General features: G+C 44.0%; 1 protein-coding gene across 1 annotated transcript in view; it reads right to left on the bottom strand.

Annotated features, from left to right (window-relative positions):
* Positions 1-4,117: 4,117 nt before the first annotated feature.
* RAB43 (RAB43, member RAS oncogene family) overlaps positions 4,118-18,355 on the bottom strand; it is a 93,111-nt gene continuing 78,873 nt past the window's right edge. Inside the window, exon 3 of the mRNA XM_086938982.1 lies at positions 4,118-7,299. Within this exon, the coding sequence (XP_086795108.1) occupies positions 7,049-7,299 (251 nt within the window). The 3' untranslated portion in view covers positions 4,118-7,048. The remainder of the gene's footprint in view (positions 7,300-18,355) is intronic.

Here is an 18,355-nt window from a genome sequence, read left to right on the forward strand (position 1 = left end):
CTGATGACTCCAACTGCAAATAGACATCAGGAAATCGTGTAACTTTATACAACTGGTATATTTGCTCGACAGAGAGAAATATCTCTTGGGCCTTTTTTCTCTTTCGGTTAGAATGTGTGCAAACGAATAATACAGCTTGCTTCCAGGTTGCAGAGCTTTCTCAATCAGTTGCCATCTCTCCATTTCATTTTAGGAGGCAGCATTCATGACCTCCATCTGATATTACATGGAGGAGAAGTCTTTCTGTCAAATCCATATAAATCCAAAAAACAGGTAGGAATTAGGAGCAGCAGATTAAGGATCATTCAAGGTATGTTGTGACCAACTGGAGACAAAAGAAACTCTGATAAAATGTTTATTCATTCAATATGCTGCAGAGCTCCTGTATTTGGCTCCAACAGACAAGAACACCCAATCCCTTTTAAGCAACAACTGTCTTATTAAAAAGCAGTGTAAAGAAGCAGATACAAAATGAAGGGACATCATACACAATGTTAGCTTTGCATAGGCCATCAGTGTTATTTGGAAAATGTCAGTATATTGGATTCAATGCGACAGAAATTGACTTTAAATGAGTTACTCAATTAATAACGAATCAAATGTTCCCCCTGGTTAACAGGAAAGTGTGGATTGAAATAAAAAGAGAAACAGAGAAAGGAAACAAGGGAGGTAAAAGGGTGGGAGAGAAAGCTAAAGAAAACTGGACAAACAAGAGTGAGAAAATATAAACAATAGAATACATAATGAGGTAACCATTTATTATAATTCTGAAATGTCACTGAACGTTTTCATGAGATAATACGTCGCAAGGCTAAACGTCAAGTGGTTTGAGAAGGTCATCAGAACCCCAAAATGGCACTGTTGGAATATAATACATGGATTAGCAATTATGACTTTTTGATAAGTGTTCATTGATTTGTATTACAAGGCGTAACTTGACTATTTCTGCATGATAAGTATTATTTTCCCACGCATGAAACAAGTTATTGATATCAGTCAACGAAATACTGCAACATAATGTCTGGCTGTAAAAACAGAAAAAATCCTAATTTATTTAAGCTGGAAGGAGCATTAGCGAAGAAGTAGAACTTTATATTTAGTTTGTTTAATCATCATGTTTACCATGCACATGCAGTCAGACACAGATGCCTCAAAGTACCTTAATACTATTAAAGACTGTTAAAGACTGAGTTTTTTCAGAAACAAATAAAAGACTATTGCAGAACAGAAAAGGACAGAGAAGAGGAAAGAACTTGAATATCTTAAACCAGAAGCTGAAGATCTAAGCAGATGCAACATCAACAATATCACAATGACTTCAGGCACTTCTGTCCAGTTAAGTGACGGATCAATGTCAAGAGAAATACCAGCAGGTAAGTCTTCAGTTCCAATCCAGCCACTATCAACACCACGACATTAGGGCCTTCCCCACTGGTCCGGTCGTCACACACCGGCAAACAATTTGCCATCAAAGCGACATTCAAGGTTGACATCAAAACATTTGGTATCGATGCAATAGACTTCAAGGCATACTATGTTGCAATTGAGCAGACTGACATTAAGACACATCTCACCTTCTTGCCTTTAAGACTCTTTTTCTGGTAATCTCTTTTTCAACACTGCTATCACCTTAACCTGAAAAGATGTCAAGAATGACCATCACTGCAGAATAAATTTTTTTGTACCTCTTGCTGCTCTGGACATATCACATGGGTCAGTCATGGTGCAATAAAACATCGCCATCTCTACGACATGGAACAAGTCTGCTTTACGACACATCTATCTTAACGGACTGTTCCAGCACATCAGCCCCCTCCTTTGAAACAGGGAGACCAAAAAGGAGATGATCTCCATACATCCCTCCACCACCACCAAGTCATCATTCGAAGGACTCGTACTCTTCATACACACCCACTTCACTAGCAGCCTCACCATTGCAAACCTCATCTCTGAAAGCCTTTACCACATTTGAAGATGTTTTTATTAAAATAGCAACAAAACTAAACGTTCATTGGATGTTGGGAATGGGAACTGGAAGTTGCTGGCTTCTTAAAGGAGCAGTGTACCATTTTTAACCTTATACACTCGACCTAGCGAATAATCTTTTCCTTAATTTTTCTCTTCTATAATTCAAGGATCTAGAAGTTCTAGTTACTAATGGGACAAACGTTTCAACTAAGTGCTACGATGTAGTCTATTGTTTAAAAGTGGCTACTCCAGAGAGAAAAACAACCTGTAAAAGCAGACTTTTCTTTTTTACTATGGAGCTGAAACCTATTTTTGGAAGTTTGAAGTGTGGCCATCCAGTTCAAGTTGACACTTATGAAATAATTGTTCTGGGGCCCTTGCAAGATGATGGAAAATACCTCTCTGAATGAGGATCCTACTATGCATAATTAAAGATAAATATATGTATGAGAAAGCAAAGAGATGGCTATATACTTGGGGTTTGTCTATAATGGTCCTATTTTGCAACAAACCGTGTGCCAACATAGTAAACCACAATGTGGAAGGTTATGAGGTTTGTATGCAACATCAGCATGTCCAGACGGCCTGTTAGCTGATAATACAACTTACCTGTTTGGCATTTTTATATTACTTCTTTATTTTGATACAGTAATCATAACATGTTCTCTCTGTCAGAAAAATAATTACGATAACAGCATGTTAAATTCTGCACTACCTTTTGGTCTCTTCTGGAACGGTCAGCTGACAACTTGACTCTGATCTGATTTATAATGGTGTTTGCAACTAAAAATTACTGAGTTTAAGCTCATATTTGAAGCAAACTATTAGGTGTGAGGCAGAGCACCCCAATGTGGTTGATTCAGCTTGTATTTGGGTTATTATCATGTTTGACTACCTACAAATGACAGTCTTGTACGTGCATTTCACAATTATACCCCACTCCAGGGCCAATAAATTTGCAAAATCAGTTTATGGAGCATTATATTTGCATAGTAGGCTATTTAAACCTTGCACAATCTTTTTTTATCATCTGTCAATCACCACTGCCGGCTTAAAGCAGTTAATAATATAATGCTTGGCGGAGTTAAATGACAGAGTTTGCTGCTTTATTGGAAAACATTAAACGCATGTTACTGTTAATTCTGTGACCTCTTCTAAAAATATCGGATAGTGAAAAACAAAGGATGTTTATTCTCTATCTAGAGCAGTGAGCTTGGACAGGTATGTCAAGAACAACTAGAGTAGGGGCACAAAATGCGTGCTCTGTGCTATATTTCACTGGGATACGTCAGCAATATTTTGGCCACTTTTAAAACAATGTAACTACTGATGATTAAGAAATAAAGGTTTATGCAAATGAAGAACTTGGTAACCCTTACATTGGTTTTGCACGTTTTGGTGCTCTGTAATTAAAACCCTGGACTTTTTTTTAATTAAGGAATCTTATTTGCAAATATTTTATTAGGATTAAATACATTGTGCCCGATTCAAAAAGGGTAGTAAATCTACACTTGAAGCTTTACTGCTGCATGCAAGTATAGATTCACTATTTTCTGGAATCCACAAACATTCCCAGAATTCTAAATTGAAGGCTGCTTCTGGCACAGACAAGATCCAGGCATATTCCTACGAATGTTATGTGACATTCGCAGCGAGATCTATTCAAACCTCTCCATACTGAAGAACTCAAACGCGGGAGAATTGTATCCCCCTGTGCAAACCATATTATTATTTTTTTTAAATACATCCTGGATTTTTTTTTTCTTCTGGGAGAAAACTCATCCATTCTCTTCCATCCTGCAAAGGTATTTACACTCGCCCTTGGGTGGAGTAAAAATCCTCGTTTCCAGGGTGTTAAGGGGAATAAGAGGTATTTGGTAATAGCCATCAATGTGCATGTTTGCTATTGTTCAAAAACTTCAACGGCTAACCATGCCTTGGAAAAACCATTTTCTCATTCTATGAGCGGGATTTACGAGTGAAGAGATCTTCGCACATGTAAATGACTTTAGGTCAACCAGAAATCCCTTTGTGAATTCCTGGTAGCGTGAAAAAGGCACATTTGGTCATAAACATGGCATTACGAGATAATTTACCTTTGTGAATACGGCCCAATATTTAAATCAGCATACATCTGAATAAGATTGTAATTTTCATTATTCTGTTTATTGTCACTGAAATAAACATTCTCTAAATAAAAAACAGGATTCCTTCGGCCTAATTGAAGCATCAAGTTGTATTAGTTTCAGACTAATTTGATTTAGATCACACTCAACTACCACAGTTGACACACTTGTCTGTTATGTAGTACACTCCAGCATACAAACACATTCACAATATAGTGTGCTGTAAATTCCGTTTTAATGACTTTTAATCCAATGATGCTGTTGCTACACAGTATAGTCAAATGATATTCCCTAAAATAACCAACATAGAAGATTGCTTTTTTGGATAGATATGGCGACCTACAAAAACAGAACTAAAATAAAAATATGTTTTGAAATAATAAGGGAAGAGACCGAGTCTCTTTTGTAAACACGTCTCTCAATATGAGCTAATTGTATCGGACTGTATATCTGTGTGGAAACTCTCTCCCAAAAAAGATATCTCCACTTTAAAAGGTCCTTTTGAGAATCAAACTTTATATGCTAAAAAGGATACAAACAACAGATTAAATCTACAAAAACTACATTGTTTCCCGGAAAAGAGCTTTCTCAGGTGGGGTACTTAATTTACAGCCTTCTACTCACATTTATTACGGAGTAATAAATCTGATTGCAGGGTAGGAGGGGCAGAAAAACAAATCTGGGAATGGGAGAAGAAGGATAACCAGTACAGGGGCTGGATGTGAAAGTAGTGGGCAGTGCCAGAGTTTCTAAGGGCACATTATATACCCCTTGGGGAGAGGGTGTGGCTTAATGGCTAGGGTGGCCAAGTTTGAAGCTGGGGAACCAGATTCGAGTCTGGTAGGAGGCTCAAACATCCTGTGATTCTGGGCAAATCCTTTAATCTCCCCGTGCCTAAACATGAATGCGTCCATTGGAATGCAACTGGCACTCATATAAAGCGCTTCGATACCTTCAAGTCAAATTTGCGCTATATAAAACTGAAACAAAAAAACTGAAAAAACTGAAGAACTACGTACAATTTGTTTTCCACAACCAACTGATAGGTGGAAATGGGATTAGAAGAATGAGACCTACTGGTAGTTCCTCTCTTGGTGTGAGAGAAAGACATGTACCAGTGTTTCAGCACAATTCTGTAGTACACAATAAAGGGAGATAGGACTTTTACTGAAAAGTATATAAAACCTTTGCTAAAAGCTCACAGATATGAACGTATACCTCTTCAGATAGATTACATCTATTATGTTTCGTTGCTATGCATTCCAGTGCATGCGCCTCTTGACTTTCTATGGTTAATACTACACAATAAAGCATCCAAGAAATGACAGGAAGTATATTTTGCAAATTCAATACGTTATTTAAGATTATCCTCGTGAGAAAGCAATGTAGAGGCTCAACAATTACACTTGTAGTCTTTGGCTCCAATGAGGCCTGTGCTTGCACCTCCATTCAGAGCATAACTGTGTTGCAGATTTCAATACACATCTTAAGCCAGAGTTGAATAATTTAACTGATGGTCGCCTTAATTTTGCTCCCAGGGATGATAGCTGAAAGCTTTGAGAAAGAAGGCGATTTGAAAAGGCAAGAGCTGCTTGGTAATGAAGCGACATAGATTTGGGGAACAGTACAAGACAGGGAGACAATAGAATGAAGAGATGGTTGACGGTTGTAATAAGTAAGGTTTCACGATCTGGTAAACCGTTGATTGTTGTTCAAAGAAAGTATTTACAATTTTGTGGTTTATATGTTGCTGGTGTACAATAATAGGAATTCATTCTTAAATTGGTGAGGTAATGGCACATTGAAGAAAGACAGTCCTCTGGCATTTGATGTTTTAGCTGAGCTGTAAATGTAGGCATTATTAACAAGGACTAACTACATAAGAGTAATAAATATAGCACTAAACCATCAATTATCTGTACCACACTACGTTATGTACTGGACAAATTAATATGGATTTAAAGCAGTAAAAATGATAATTTATGACACACATTACAAATAAATGGCTTGTTGCCTCATGGCTTAATTGTGTTCTAACGAGATACAAAATTGATAAATCATCAACTAAAACAACGATTGCACTTCTATAAAATAACAGTGTTTCAAACCACCCACAACTTCAAGAAGGTGGAAACTGCTGCAGTTTGTGCTGGGTTAGACTTTAGGTCGAAAGATACGTTTTTCAAATGCAAAACATTTTTATGCAAGTATAATTAACAAATTCCAGTTGTTTTCAAGTCTGGGAGCTGCACGTCCAACAGTCAGCCTGCTCCACACACATATTGATAACGTGCCTTCAAGGAGAGACAAAGCTGTGCAGGAATCCACGAAGAGTAGATCCAAAACAGCATGACATTCTTTAAGACAATCAAGTATGCTTCCCCATCATGCCAGGGGATTGAAGATCTATCTAGCCACTACCAACCAGCTTTCTAAAAGGTTAAATAACGAAGTAGGAAGTGTAACATGCAAGACTTTTAAGCACAGCTCTTGAAGTCAATAGGAAAGATGTCCTACTGGAAAAGAAGGCATTTCGTGGTCATCAAGGTAATTAAAGAATTGTTTATGTTCTAGGCAGCTTCTACTCTGAACTTGAGCCAGCCAAGTTATCATATTCTCCAATAAAAAATACCATATATGTATTGTAGCATAATCATGGTCCCCTTGGGTGCCAATGCAACTGTTCACCATATAATGTTTAATGCACCCAATCTATTGCCACCTCAGCTACCATATGGAATCAAATCTTACATCTGCCCATGTCGGAATGTTGTTGAAAATAATTTATAATTTTTATAAAAGTTAATAACCTGAAATCCAGGAGCGTGCCTAACTGCTACTAAAAGAACACTGGTCCCAATAACATTAAAGAAGTTCTAAAACAAGCAATTAGAGACTACATTCTGAGCACTGCCTAGAAACCAGCATGTTTTGGGTTTTGAAGAAGGCCCTCATCAACAGCCACATCCCCATCCTTCCTCTACATCTTTGCTATCGAGTTTTATGCCGTCTGTGGATTTTTCGCTGAACATGGGTCCTCCATGTCGCATCATGAGTTCTGTGGCCATTTTGACGAAGGCCTCCTCGACATTGCTGGAGTTTTTCGCCGATGTCTCTATGGCACTGAGGACGTCCCAGTGTTCAGCCATGGCCTCTGCTTCAATTAGCCGTACCTCTCTGAATTCACTGAGATCCATCTTGTTTCCTGTCAATATGATCATTTAATTAAGCTTAGTTGAACTTTAAATGGATTTAGTTACTTTCATGATTACAAGCATAGTGAATTTCTATATTTCAACCTACCAGAGAGTGAACAGTTTTGGATCATTGGATATAATACAGTTTGAAAGTATGAGGATGTGATGCATACTAATGACATTTAAATGAAATCTAGCAAAAGGACTCAATTATAAATGGTTTGTGTTTATAAAAGTCTAAGGTACCCAAGTTTGGTTTCATGACATCATTTCGGATCACGTTTCCTGCATTACACCTAATTCTCAGATTTTCAGCCGGTATGAAGTTGTGGTGTGTGTTACAACCTTGTGGCAGAGTCAGGAACAACTTTTCAAAGGATTATGCAGGCATTCATGTCTAGTAGTTCTTATGTATACCTATATTACTAATGCTGCACAGGAAACCTCAGCTGCCTCATGAGGATTGTTTAAACAGCTGGCTAGGCAGATGGGCCGTGGGAGTTGGTAAAGGCAGAGGTCCCGACTACCCCAGCACTATGGAGGTATGTCACTACATTGTGACTAATCCATAAAGAGCTAGAGTACCATTCAATCACAAGACATTACTATATAGCAGTAAGCTGATTTCTAAAATATATATATTTTTTCTTAACTTTTTTACTCCCCGGTGATATTGTAACTAATTTGTTAGTGGTATACTCATTTTAGGAATTCTGATGAACTATGTTTGAGAGAAAACGGGTTTCATGATTTTCTTATAGAGGTTATGGAAGGTGTGCCAAAGGCTAAAATGAGAGCCCATGTTCTATACGTTCACACTTGTCTTTCTCAGCCATATGAGAATCAAGTCTGAATAAAATATGAACTTCTAAAAGCGTAGCCAGTCAGGTAACTGCCCAGTGTTCAACGGCATCTTCCCACAGTGTCCTTATGAACAAATAGAGTGCTAACATGTTGTATTTAAGACAACAATATGGCCCACCTGAAGCCATCTTGATGGATTCAAACCTGTAAAACAAAGCATTAGCTCTAGAAATGAACAAAAGTAAAGGGTTCCTTATGGTATAGAAGAACAAGTTACTTACCTTCGGTAACTATATATTTGTAAGAGACATATATTAGTTATCAATTCCTTACGTTAGAATTACCCCCAGGCGTCAGACTGGAGCCGGAGAATTTTTCTTCAGCACTACCCCTGCACGTCGGTAGGTGGTGTCGGTCGACTCAATGTTACTCGTTGGCGTCGTGACAGCCGGAATGACGTCGCCGTATCTAATAAGACAATGCCTCTGCGCGCTGACGCCAGTTCTTTACACGACAATCCACTCCAGACGAGCAGAGCCATGCAAGACACCGACCACTGGTGCACAAAACTAGGGCCCTGAAAGGGAGTCCTTTACCCTAGAAGTTAGTTCGCAGAATGGAGAGGATGGGTGGGGTGGTGAGGAATCCATAACTAACTAGATATGGATTCCTCACCTTAGAATAGATACCCCAGCAATACCAACCCCGGAGGTGGGTCAACGAATTAAGTTCACACCAGAAAGTCCTGGAGAACTGAACGGCCAAAGAAGCCGTCTCTCCGGACTTGGCTGTCCAGTCATTAGTATTTGGTGAACGTGTGCAATGAAGCACACGTGGCTGCCTGGCAGATGTCATGAAGGGGAACTCCACGTTCTAAAGGAGTAGTGACTGCCGTCGTCCTGGTGGAATTTATGCACAGCCCTACTGGAGGTTCCTTTTTTGCTAAGGAATAACACATTTTGATGCAATGAACCACCCATCTAGAGATGGTCCGCTTTTGCACGGCCCGACCTTTCTTGGCGCCCACATAGCCAACAAAGAGCTGATCATCCACACTGAATTGTTTTGTGCAATCCAGATAAAATGAAAGCGCACGTTCTGGATCCAGTTGAGCCCCTCCTCCTCTTCAGAAGGATGCAGGGGCGGGAAGAAGGTGGGCAAAAGTGATGGTCTGTCCGATATGGAAAAAGGTAATCACTTTAGGAAGGAAGGAAGGAAGGCCTAGTGTGAAGCGTAACCTTGTCCAGATGAACAGCCAGAAAAGGTGGTTTGGAAGAAAGAGCCTGAAGCTCACTTACCCGGCAAGCAGAGGTGATGGCAACCAAAAAGGCAGTTTTGAGTGTCAAAAGTCTGAGAGGACAGTTATGTGGCGGCTCAAAAGGAGCACAAAAAAGGTAGGTCAGAACAAGGTTCAAGTCCCAATGGGGCGTTACGAAAAGAATAGGAGGAAACAAGTGAGTAATGCCCTTAAGGAAATGATTTACAATAGGGGACTTGAAAAGAGAAGGTTGATCTAGAAGGCGAAGAAAGGGCGAAATGGCAGAAAGATAGCCCTTGAGAGTGCCCAGAGCAGAGCCCTGCTGGGCCAAAGAAAGAATGAAGAGGAGAACCTCTGAAAGAAGGGCAGAAAGGGGATCCAAAGCCTTTGCTGTGCACCATGCCACAAATTTGTTACATCTACAGGCGTATACCGTTTTAGTGGAGGAACGCCTGGCTGCCAAGATGACATTACACGCGTCGGGAGGAAGGTCAAAAGCGGTCGCCACTCAATCTACACGCAAGGAGGTGGAGGCTGGACAGGTTCAGGTGGAGGACAGTCCCCTGCTGCTGCAACAGAAGATCCTCCCGAAGAGGCAGTCTGATCGGAGGATCGATGGCCATGTGCAAGAGCTCGGGATACCAGACTCTTCGTGCCCAGTCCGGACCACAAGAATGACTTGGGCCCGGTCGCGCTTGATCTTCTTCAGCACTCTGGGCAGAAGTGGTATAGGCGGACAGGCGTATAGAACTCCACTTGTGACGAAAAGCGTAGCCTAGCGAGTGCCACCTTGGAAATTCCAACGCGCAGAACTGCAATGATTTTTGGGATCTATCCAACAACATAACATGGTTTCAGGCACAGTACTGCACAGTATCTGCTTTGGTTATTGCCGCGGATGAGATCCGCAGGCAGGTGGACAAGGCTGCTCTAATCCTACTGGACCTCTCGGCCGCATTTGATACGGTTAATCTTCATGTGTTGGTTAACCGTCTGGAGACAGTAGGAATAAAAGGTGCAGCCCTAACCCTACTTTCTTCTTTTCTCTCACATATAGAACAGATTGTGATTTTCAGAGAGCACAGCTATAATCATTTTCTTTTCCTAGTGGGGTGCCTCAAGGATTGTCATTATCCCCGACTTTATTTAACATCTAAGTCACCCCCTTGGCAAACATATTCAATCTCATGGGGTTCTCCGCCATATCTTATGTGGATGATACGCAGATAGTCGTATTAATTGCATCTGATGCAAAAAATGTGGCTAGACAATTTAACAACTGTTTGGCGCACATTATCAGCTGGATGCATGAGAACCATCTGAAGTTAAACAAGGAGAAAACAGATGGAATACTTTTTGGGAATGATGTCTCCTTCTGGAATGACTTCTGGTGGCCTGTTGATTCTGTCCCATGTCCAGCCCCAGCCTGTAAAGTGAAAGATCTCTGTGTCATGTTCGAACAACAAGGTTTGTTTCTCCGAGCAGATCAACCATGTTGCATCTTTTTTTTTTTTTTTTTTTAAGTTTCAAGGTTCTTTATTGCAAAATATAGCATGCTGTACAAACCAGTGCAAATTGTCAATCGTCAAGTTAAACCAACGCCATACATACGGTATCAATTATGTACTTTCCCCCAGTCCTCCCCGCCCCCACCTCCCACCCACCCCACAAAACTCCCCAAACACCAACCAAGAGAAGACAAGGTCGACCAAGATAGCCATATAGAAGTTCAAAATTTGGAAGTCCTCCCGTCAAGCGAGGCAATGTCTCTTGAGCAGTAGCAAATGCTCAATATCTGTCACTGAGCTTACTCTCTCACCGACGGCCCACATGAAACTCCAACCCACATCATCCGGTTAAACATCACCATTCCCTACAACATCACATACCAGATTCACATCCCCTGTAAATCCCCCCCAGCTGCCTCTGTACTCTCATCATCTGTATGCTGACTCAGTAGATAAGTCGTCAGGGGACCCCAAATATCCTTGGGACGGGATGTCATCTGCAATTGTTCTGCATATACATGAAGGTATTCCTGCCAAGTGGACATATCATGGATCCAAGCCTTAAATTTGGGCGCCCTGCCTCTGCCCCACCTGCAGGCCACCTGTCTATGTGCCAACAGCACGCCCATTGCCAAGAATTTTCGATGTGGTGTCTTTATGTCGCCAGTCAGACCCAATAGAGCTTTAAGGGCGGTTGGTTCAATCTGGGTGCCCAGCATACGAGTCAGTCTCATAAATACTTCCTCCCAGTAAGTGGCCACCCGGGGGCATCCCCATGCCAAATTCATAAAAGTCCGCCCCACCCTGACCTTAGCGCAGACATTTATCGTCGTCCCGTAGGTGTAGTTTATGTTACCTCGCTGGGGTATGGTAAAGCCGGTGTAAAAACTTATAGTGCAGTAATCGCAGCCTGCTGTTGCCGGATATCGTGTCCGTTTGGAGGCAGGCCGCTTCCCACTGGTCGTCAGTTAGGGGACTGTCAAGATCCTCATCCGACTCCCGTCTAGCCCTCACCGGTTAAGGGGGGGGGGGGGGGGGGGTTGCACTACGCACCCGCTTATATAATAGAGAAATGACATGTGTGGGAGCATCGGTATGTAGCATTAAGTGAAGCAATGTGAATGTCTCCGGTTCCTTCAGGAATTCCGGGGTTGTAGCCCCAACACTCTGTCTAAGTCTAGTGTAAAGGAATGAGTGTTCGCATTCCCCCAAAAACTGGTCCTTCGTACGGAATTCTCCCCCAGTATACAAATCTCCCCAGGTCCTGTACTGCACTCTGTCTAGCAAGTTTTGACATATGTTTTCAGTTGTAACTGGCAGTAATGGGCAGTGTCGCAAGGACACCTTAGGGGAGTACATCAGTTGCACCCCCTCCACACGCGCCAACCAGTTCCACGCCTTAACTGTGCAGTCGACCGTGGAAGGGTCTATTTCCCTTTCCTTGGATGGTGTAAACACATAACCTGATGGCGGGATCGGGGCCATATACCCATCCTCCACCGCTAGATGGGGCATAAAAGGGTGGATGGAACCAATATACCGCGAAGTGTGCCTGCGCGCTATAATAATACTGTTCAAAATTAGGGATTTCAAACCCGCCCAAATTATATGGCAACATGAGCTTGGCAAGCTTCAAACGTGCTTGCTTACCCCCCCATATGAGAGGCACCAGTTGCGTTTTAAGCGTATTAAAAAAGAAGGCACCCGGATGGTAAAGGATTTTATATATATAAATATAAAAATTTCGGCAGTATATTCATCTTAATCAAAGATATCCTTCCCGCCATCGAGAGGGGCAATTTAATCCATTTGGAAATGTTATCCTTCACTCTGTCCATGGCCCGCCCATATTTTGTCCTCATTAGTGCGTCTTTATATCTTTAGTGACATGAATTCCTAGATACTTAAAGTCCTCGGTCTCCCATGTTAAGGGGTAATCCAGTGGATGAAGCAGAGTTTGTTCTCTTAAGGGGAAGACTACGGATTTGTTCCAATTTATTTGCACCCCGGCTATAGCCCCGAACATCGTGATCTCCCGCAAGACTGTGTTACGGTTGTCTTGTGGTTTATGTATGTACAACGTGATTTTTTCTGCGTAGAGGGACACTAATACCTGCCTAGATGGATATATGAGGGCCCTGTGATTATGATGTTGCCTCAGTTTCGCCGCCAGTGGCTCTATTGCAATGGCAAAGAGTACGGGGAAATCGGGCATCCCTGCCTTGTCCCCCTGGTAACCCAAAAGGCCTCAGAGCGTGAGCCATTAAGAAGGACTCTGGCACACGGCTGCGTGTATAGCAGTTCAATCCAGTTGACAAAGGATGCCGGCATTCCCATATAGCTCAGCGTCCCCATCACGTTGTCCCATTCTACGGTTTCGAACGCTTTGGTGGCGTCCAAAAAGACAGCCACTGCAGCGCTATTCGGGTCAATATCCTGCAGTAAAGCCAGGAGAGTCCGTAAATTATGGGCTGTGGCTCGATTCGGCACAAAGCCTGCTTGGTCGGGCAGAACCAACCGCTCTAGGAGCAGATTGAGCCTCGTCGCTAATACTTTTGCCAAAATGTTTGTGTCGCTGTTAAGGAGCGACAGAGGCCGATACGAGCCACAATAGACTGGGGACTTGCCGGGTTTTAATAGAGACATTGTCTGAGCTTCCCTCATTGTTGCAGGCAAACTACCTTCTTCCAGCGCTTACTGCTTTCAATGTGGGCGCTAATATAGTCACATACGTTTTGTAAAACTCTATGGGAAGTCCATCGGACCCTGGAGCCTTCCCCAACGACATGTACATAATGGCCTCCCATATCTAGTCTACCTCCAAGTCTAAAGCCAGAAAATTACGTTGCGTGTCTCCTAGCCATGCCAATGGAGTGTCCTCAAAGTACCCCCGAAGGTCTAACGGAGTTCCCCTCTGTGAGGTATAGAGCTTGGTATAGTACGCTACTAGGGTAGACATGTGTCCAGGGAGAGTTCTGTGCAGTTGTCCCTGCTCGTCCTACAGCTCAGTGATGTAGTTAGGAAATCTGGCGGGCGTATCGCATTGGCCAGTGCCCTCCCCGGCCTGTCATCCTCACTGTATACTCTAGCCAGGCCGTGCTTCCCCCGAAGCTTACATTCTCTATCTGCCGTCTCCTCATATTCTGTCATTTTCTCTCTCAGTCTAACTCTCAACGTTCCCGTCACCCTCGCCTATTTCCCGATCCAGTGATTTCAGTTCTCCTTCCAGTTTATGCAGTTCCTGACAGAGGTCCCTCAGTATACCCCCTCCCTTGGAAATGCACCATCTGCGCACTGTCACCTTGTAGGCTTCCCATACCGTTGTTAAACTGACCACCGAGTCAATATTCCTAGTGAAGAAATCTTGAATATCCTGTTCCATTTCTTCCCTAAATTCAGTCTCCTGCAAATGTAGTGGGTTCAGCCGCCAGTTAAGATAGAGGGACTGATCTATTGGGGGTTGAAGAGTCACCAGCACGGGGAGTGATCTTAATACGTACGGGCCAGATATGTCCCCCAGCTGACCCAATGCGTCAGTCCCACCGTTACCAGTATATAATCCAATCTGGCCCATGTGTTATGCACAGTCAAATAATGTGTTCCCTCTTTCCGTGAGGGGTGCATGTGCCGCCATGTGTCCAATAAGTACTCGGATTCTATTATGTCACGCAGGGTGCGCATGGCAATGGTGTACTGTACTGTAACAGCATGAGAGAGATCATGTGTGGGGTCCATCACGGTGTTAAAGTCCCCTCCCCAGAGAACATACTTGGATCCGAGCGTGTGAAGTTTGCCTCTCAGCATAAGCAAGGGATGTACATCATCCGTGTTGGGGCCATAGTAGTTCGCAATGACAACATCGTGTGAGTTCAGCTTCCCCCAGAGCAGACATTACCTCCCTTCGGGGTCCACCTCCGTCCCGCCCGGCACAAACCTGACACCCCGTTTAATAAGTATAGCCACCCCTCTGGAGTAGTTTCAGTACGATGCGAAGCATCTATGGGAGACCCATCGTGTTGCAAATTGGGGAATGCTACAGTGCGGTAGGTGGGTCTCTTTCAACAGAGCTACTTGAACGTGGTGGCGATCTAGATATCCTAGTACCTGCCTCCATTTCCTCGGATCATTCAAGCCTCTCACATTCCAGGAAATGATGTGTAGATCATTCCTGCTGCTCGTGTCAGCAGACATATGTACTATCTATTTCATTCTGACTTCTATAGTGGTCATGCTGGTCTTGCTCAAACATACGGCTTAACCTTACTCCCCTAACCCCCCCCCCACCCACTCTGGCTCCTCCAACTTGCAGAGTCCCCTTCCCCCCCTCCCACTCCGGCTCCCCAAACGTAATGTGTCCGCCCCCAAACCCTATGTCCTCAAACAGTCAGTCCCTTTACCTTGCGCTAAAGTAACAACAGTAAAAGGGGGTTCGCCCGTTTGGGGATGTCGCCAGGGGCTCAAACCGTACCCACTCAACCTCCGTATTTCACCCACCCGCTGCACCGCTTTACTAAGCAGGCTGCTTCAGTGGGGGTGGAGGTGAGCGCCCGGGCGGAACTGGTAACTTGTCCGTAATCAAACTGAATACATCACCAACTTGGGGTAGTGTTCCGCAAGTCTCATCATATCAGTAGTCCTGCATGCCAGTCTGTAGTTTCCTGTCATCATCCCGGATCCGACAAAGGTGAATGCGATCTGGATCTTCTGCGCGCCGTCTCCTCTTGGGATGCTGCTCGTGGTGTGTGACGGAGGTAATCCTCTGCCTGCTGGGGGGTAGTAAAAAAAAATGTTGCTTCCCACCATGATGGATCCGCAGTTTCGCAGGGTACAGCATGGCATATGATACGTTCTGTGCTTTGTAGCTTTTTCTTTACGGCTGAGAATTTGCGACGGGCCTCCTGTACCGTTTGTGTAAAATCGGGGTAAAAGGCCATCGTGGTATTTTGGTACTTCACTTGTTTTTTCTCTCGGGCAAGGCGTAGCACTGTGTCCCGGTCACGGTAGATCAAGAATCTTGCTATTACCGGGCGTGGCTGCTCTCCCGGAGGAGTGCGCAGCGCCAACGACCTGTGGGCCCTCTCAACCGTCATGTGGGCTGAGAAAGAGTCTTTGCCAAATAGTTCCTGCAGCAGATTTTCCACAAAATCCTCCATTCGCCCTGTGTTTGTTGTTTCGGCCAGCCCTAAAATGCAAACATTATTTCGCCTGGAGCGAGCTTCCAATTCTTCATTTTTGTTCGCTATTATTTTGAGTAATTTATCCATTTGTTGTATATGTGTTTTATTCCGCATCCTTGATTCGTCCGTCATGCTGGTCAAGCTTGGTTACCACCGTCCCCAGCCTGGTGCTCATGGTATCCATCTTCGCGTCGATGGATGCCAGGCTCCGCTTCATACACACTAGCAAGGCCTTCCAGCCCTCCTCCTGTTGCTCTGCTGAGTCTGAGTCCACCGGGTCCATTGATTTCGAGCAGGCCGCCTTGCGGGGATCAAACGTCAGTTTTGCCTGTCTAGCATCCGTTTTGCCCATGATGTCAATCCGTGAGGCTGTGAGTCCCTTTCCCCTGTATTTGTTGCCCTCTCAGTATACTCCGTCCTAGTCCCCTATCCCTGATGAGGACTATACACCGCTCTCTGTTCGCGTGGCACTGAGGTGCCGCTCTGGTAAATCAGACTTCTGCCATACAATGGCCGCCTGATAGCGATAGTTTCTCTGCCTGCCTCCAGCTATTGAGTGTGCCAGTCTTTTCCCTCTGTCCACTGGGTGTACTTTTGTATGATGCCAGGGCTGGGCTCTGTGCCGTGCTGTGAGGCTTTCTGCCCGCCAGATCCCGACCTCTTTGGGGAAGACGCTGCGTGTGTGCACAAAATGGCGTCCTCTCCTCTCCGCCTCACTGCCGTCACTGACCGTTTGTAATGGCGCCCTCCCGCTCCTTGCTGTGTCTCTGTCTGCGAGGTGTGGGTGCGTGCCCCCTGCCGTCCGGACGCCTCGCTGGTGTGTCCTGCGCGATTCCCGTCCGGTTCTCTGCCTTCGTATGCACACTCACCACTGGGGGCGTGTCACGCTGGTGCTCCGGCGGCCTCGGGGTCTCTCTTGTTGATTACGGGTGTTTCGCGTCTTTGCTATCAGTGTCTCGGGGCGCTGGGGGCCCTCTGGCGTCTCTCGTATGCACTGGGGCCCAGTCCGCCACGGCCTTTCCCAGTGGCTGCAGCCGGCTCAGCACTCCAGTCCGCCCCTCCCGTCGGACACTCGCAGTAGTTGCGCTTTGATGGTGCTGAACGGCGCGGCGCTGCTACATGTCTGTGGTGTCGCCGCAATCAGCCAGCAGTCCGCTCCTCGATAGGATGCCCTTGGGGATGTATATCCGATTCAGGATGGGGTAGAAGTGAGTTTGTCCGCCCGGTCCGGCGCGAGCCTCATTGGTGCGCGGCCATCTTGGTCGCGCGCCACCTAGCGCCCCAACCATGTTACATCTTTGTGCTTTTATCTTCTAAAGATACTAAAGAAGATCTTTTCCTTCATTCCATTTGCTATGCAAAAAACGTCCCCAAGATAGATTATTGCAATGCTCTCTATCTAGGAACAGAAAAAAGTCTTCAATCAAAGCTTCAGTCTCTGCAGAACATAGCAGCTCAGCGGTTATTGAAAATCCACCAATTCAGCTCCATATCTAACAGCATCAAGGTTCATCATAGTTTGCACATTCAAGACAGAGTCAAATTCAAGGCATTGTGCACAAGGCATTGCATGGACTCGGACTCAAGGGTTTCCAGAAAATGTTTGTCTGGTATGTCCCTCGACACGATCTAAGATCTTCCAATGCTCAGCTGGTGGTCATCCCTAGGGTGAGGAAGGCCAAGTGGGGTGGTAGAAGCCTCTACTGCTTGGTGGGCAAACTATGGAATTCCTTGCCTTACTCCCTTAGGTCTCAACCAAATAGGCTCTGTTTTAGAAAATCTCTCAAGATCAGCTCTTTGCCCCCAAGTCAAAGTAAGTCTCTTCTTTTCTTAGATCAGTGGCAGCATTGTCTTATCGCTAAGACCCCTCGCTATTTGTGCACTTTAGAAATACTTTACTTACTTACTTTTAATGTGGTAATGTATAGAAACAGCCCACAAGAATAAGTGTGAAGGAATTTTACGTCACTTTTTTACTACAACTACTTTGTATGAAGTACTCATGGTGATCACATAGTGCAGGAAAATAAAAGTGCAAATTGTGTATATACAAGGAAAATTTATGTCCATGGGACATCATCTGTTAGGTACCGAATCTTTAGGATAATCAAAACAAATGTATTTATTTTGGAACATCCAGTACCAAGTCTAAATGCATTGATGAAGAAAGTGGTTTGACCCAAGAAATTACTAAATGGGTCATCATCAGTGCAAGGCAAGTACGAGGACACAACAAAAATAATACGTAGTCAAAGGGTCTCTTTCGAATGCAATTGGAAGAGTATAGCACAAATGGTAAACACTTACGGACTTAACA

Source organism: Lissotriton vulgaris, chromosome 9 (genome assembly GCF_964263255.1).
Source record: "Lissotriton vulgaris chromosome 9, aLisVul1.2, whole genome shotgun sequence".
Classification (NCBI taxonomy): Eukaryota; Metazoa; Chordata; class Amphibia; order Caudata; family Salamandridae; genus Lissotriton; species Lissotriton vulgaris.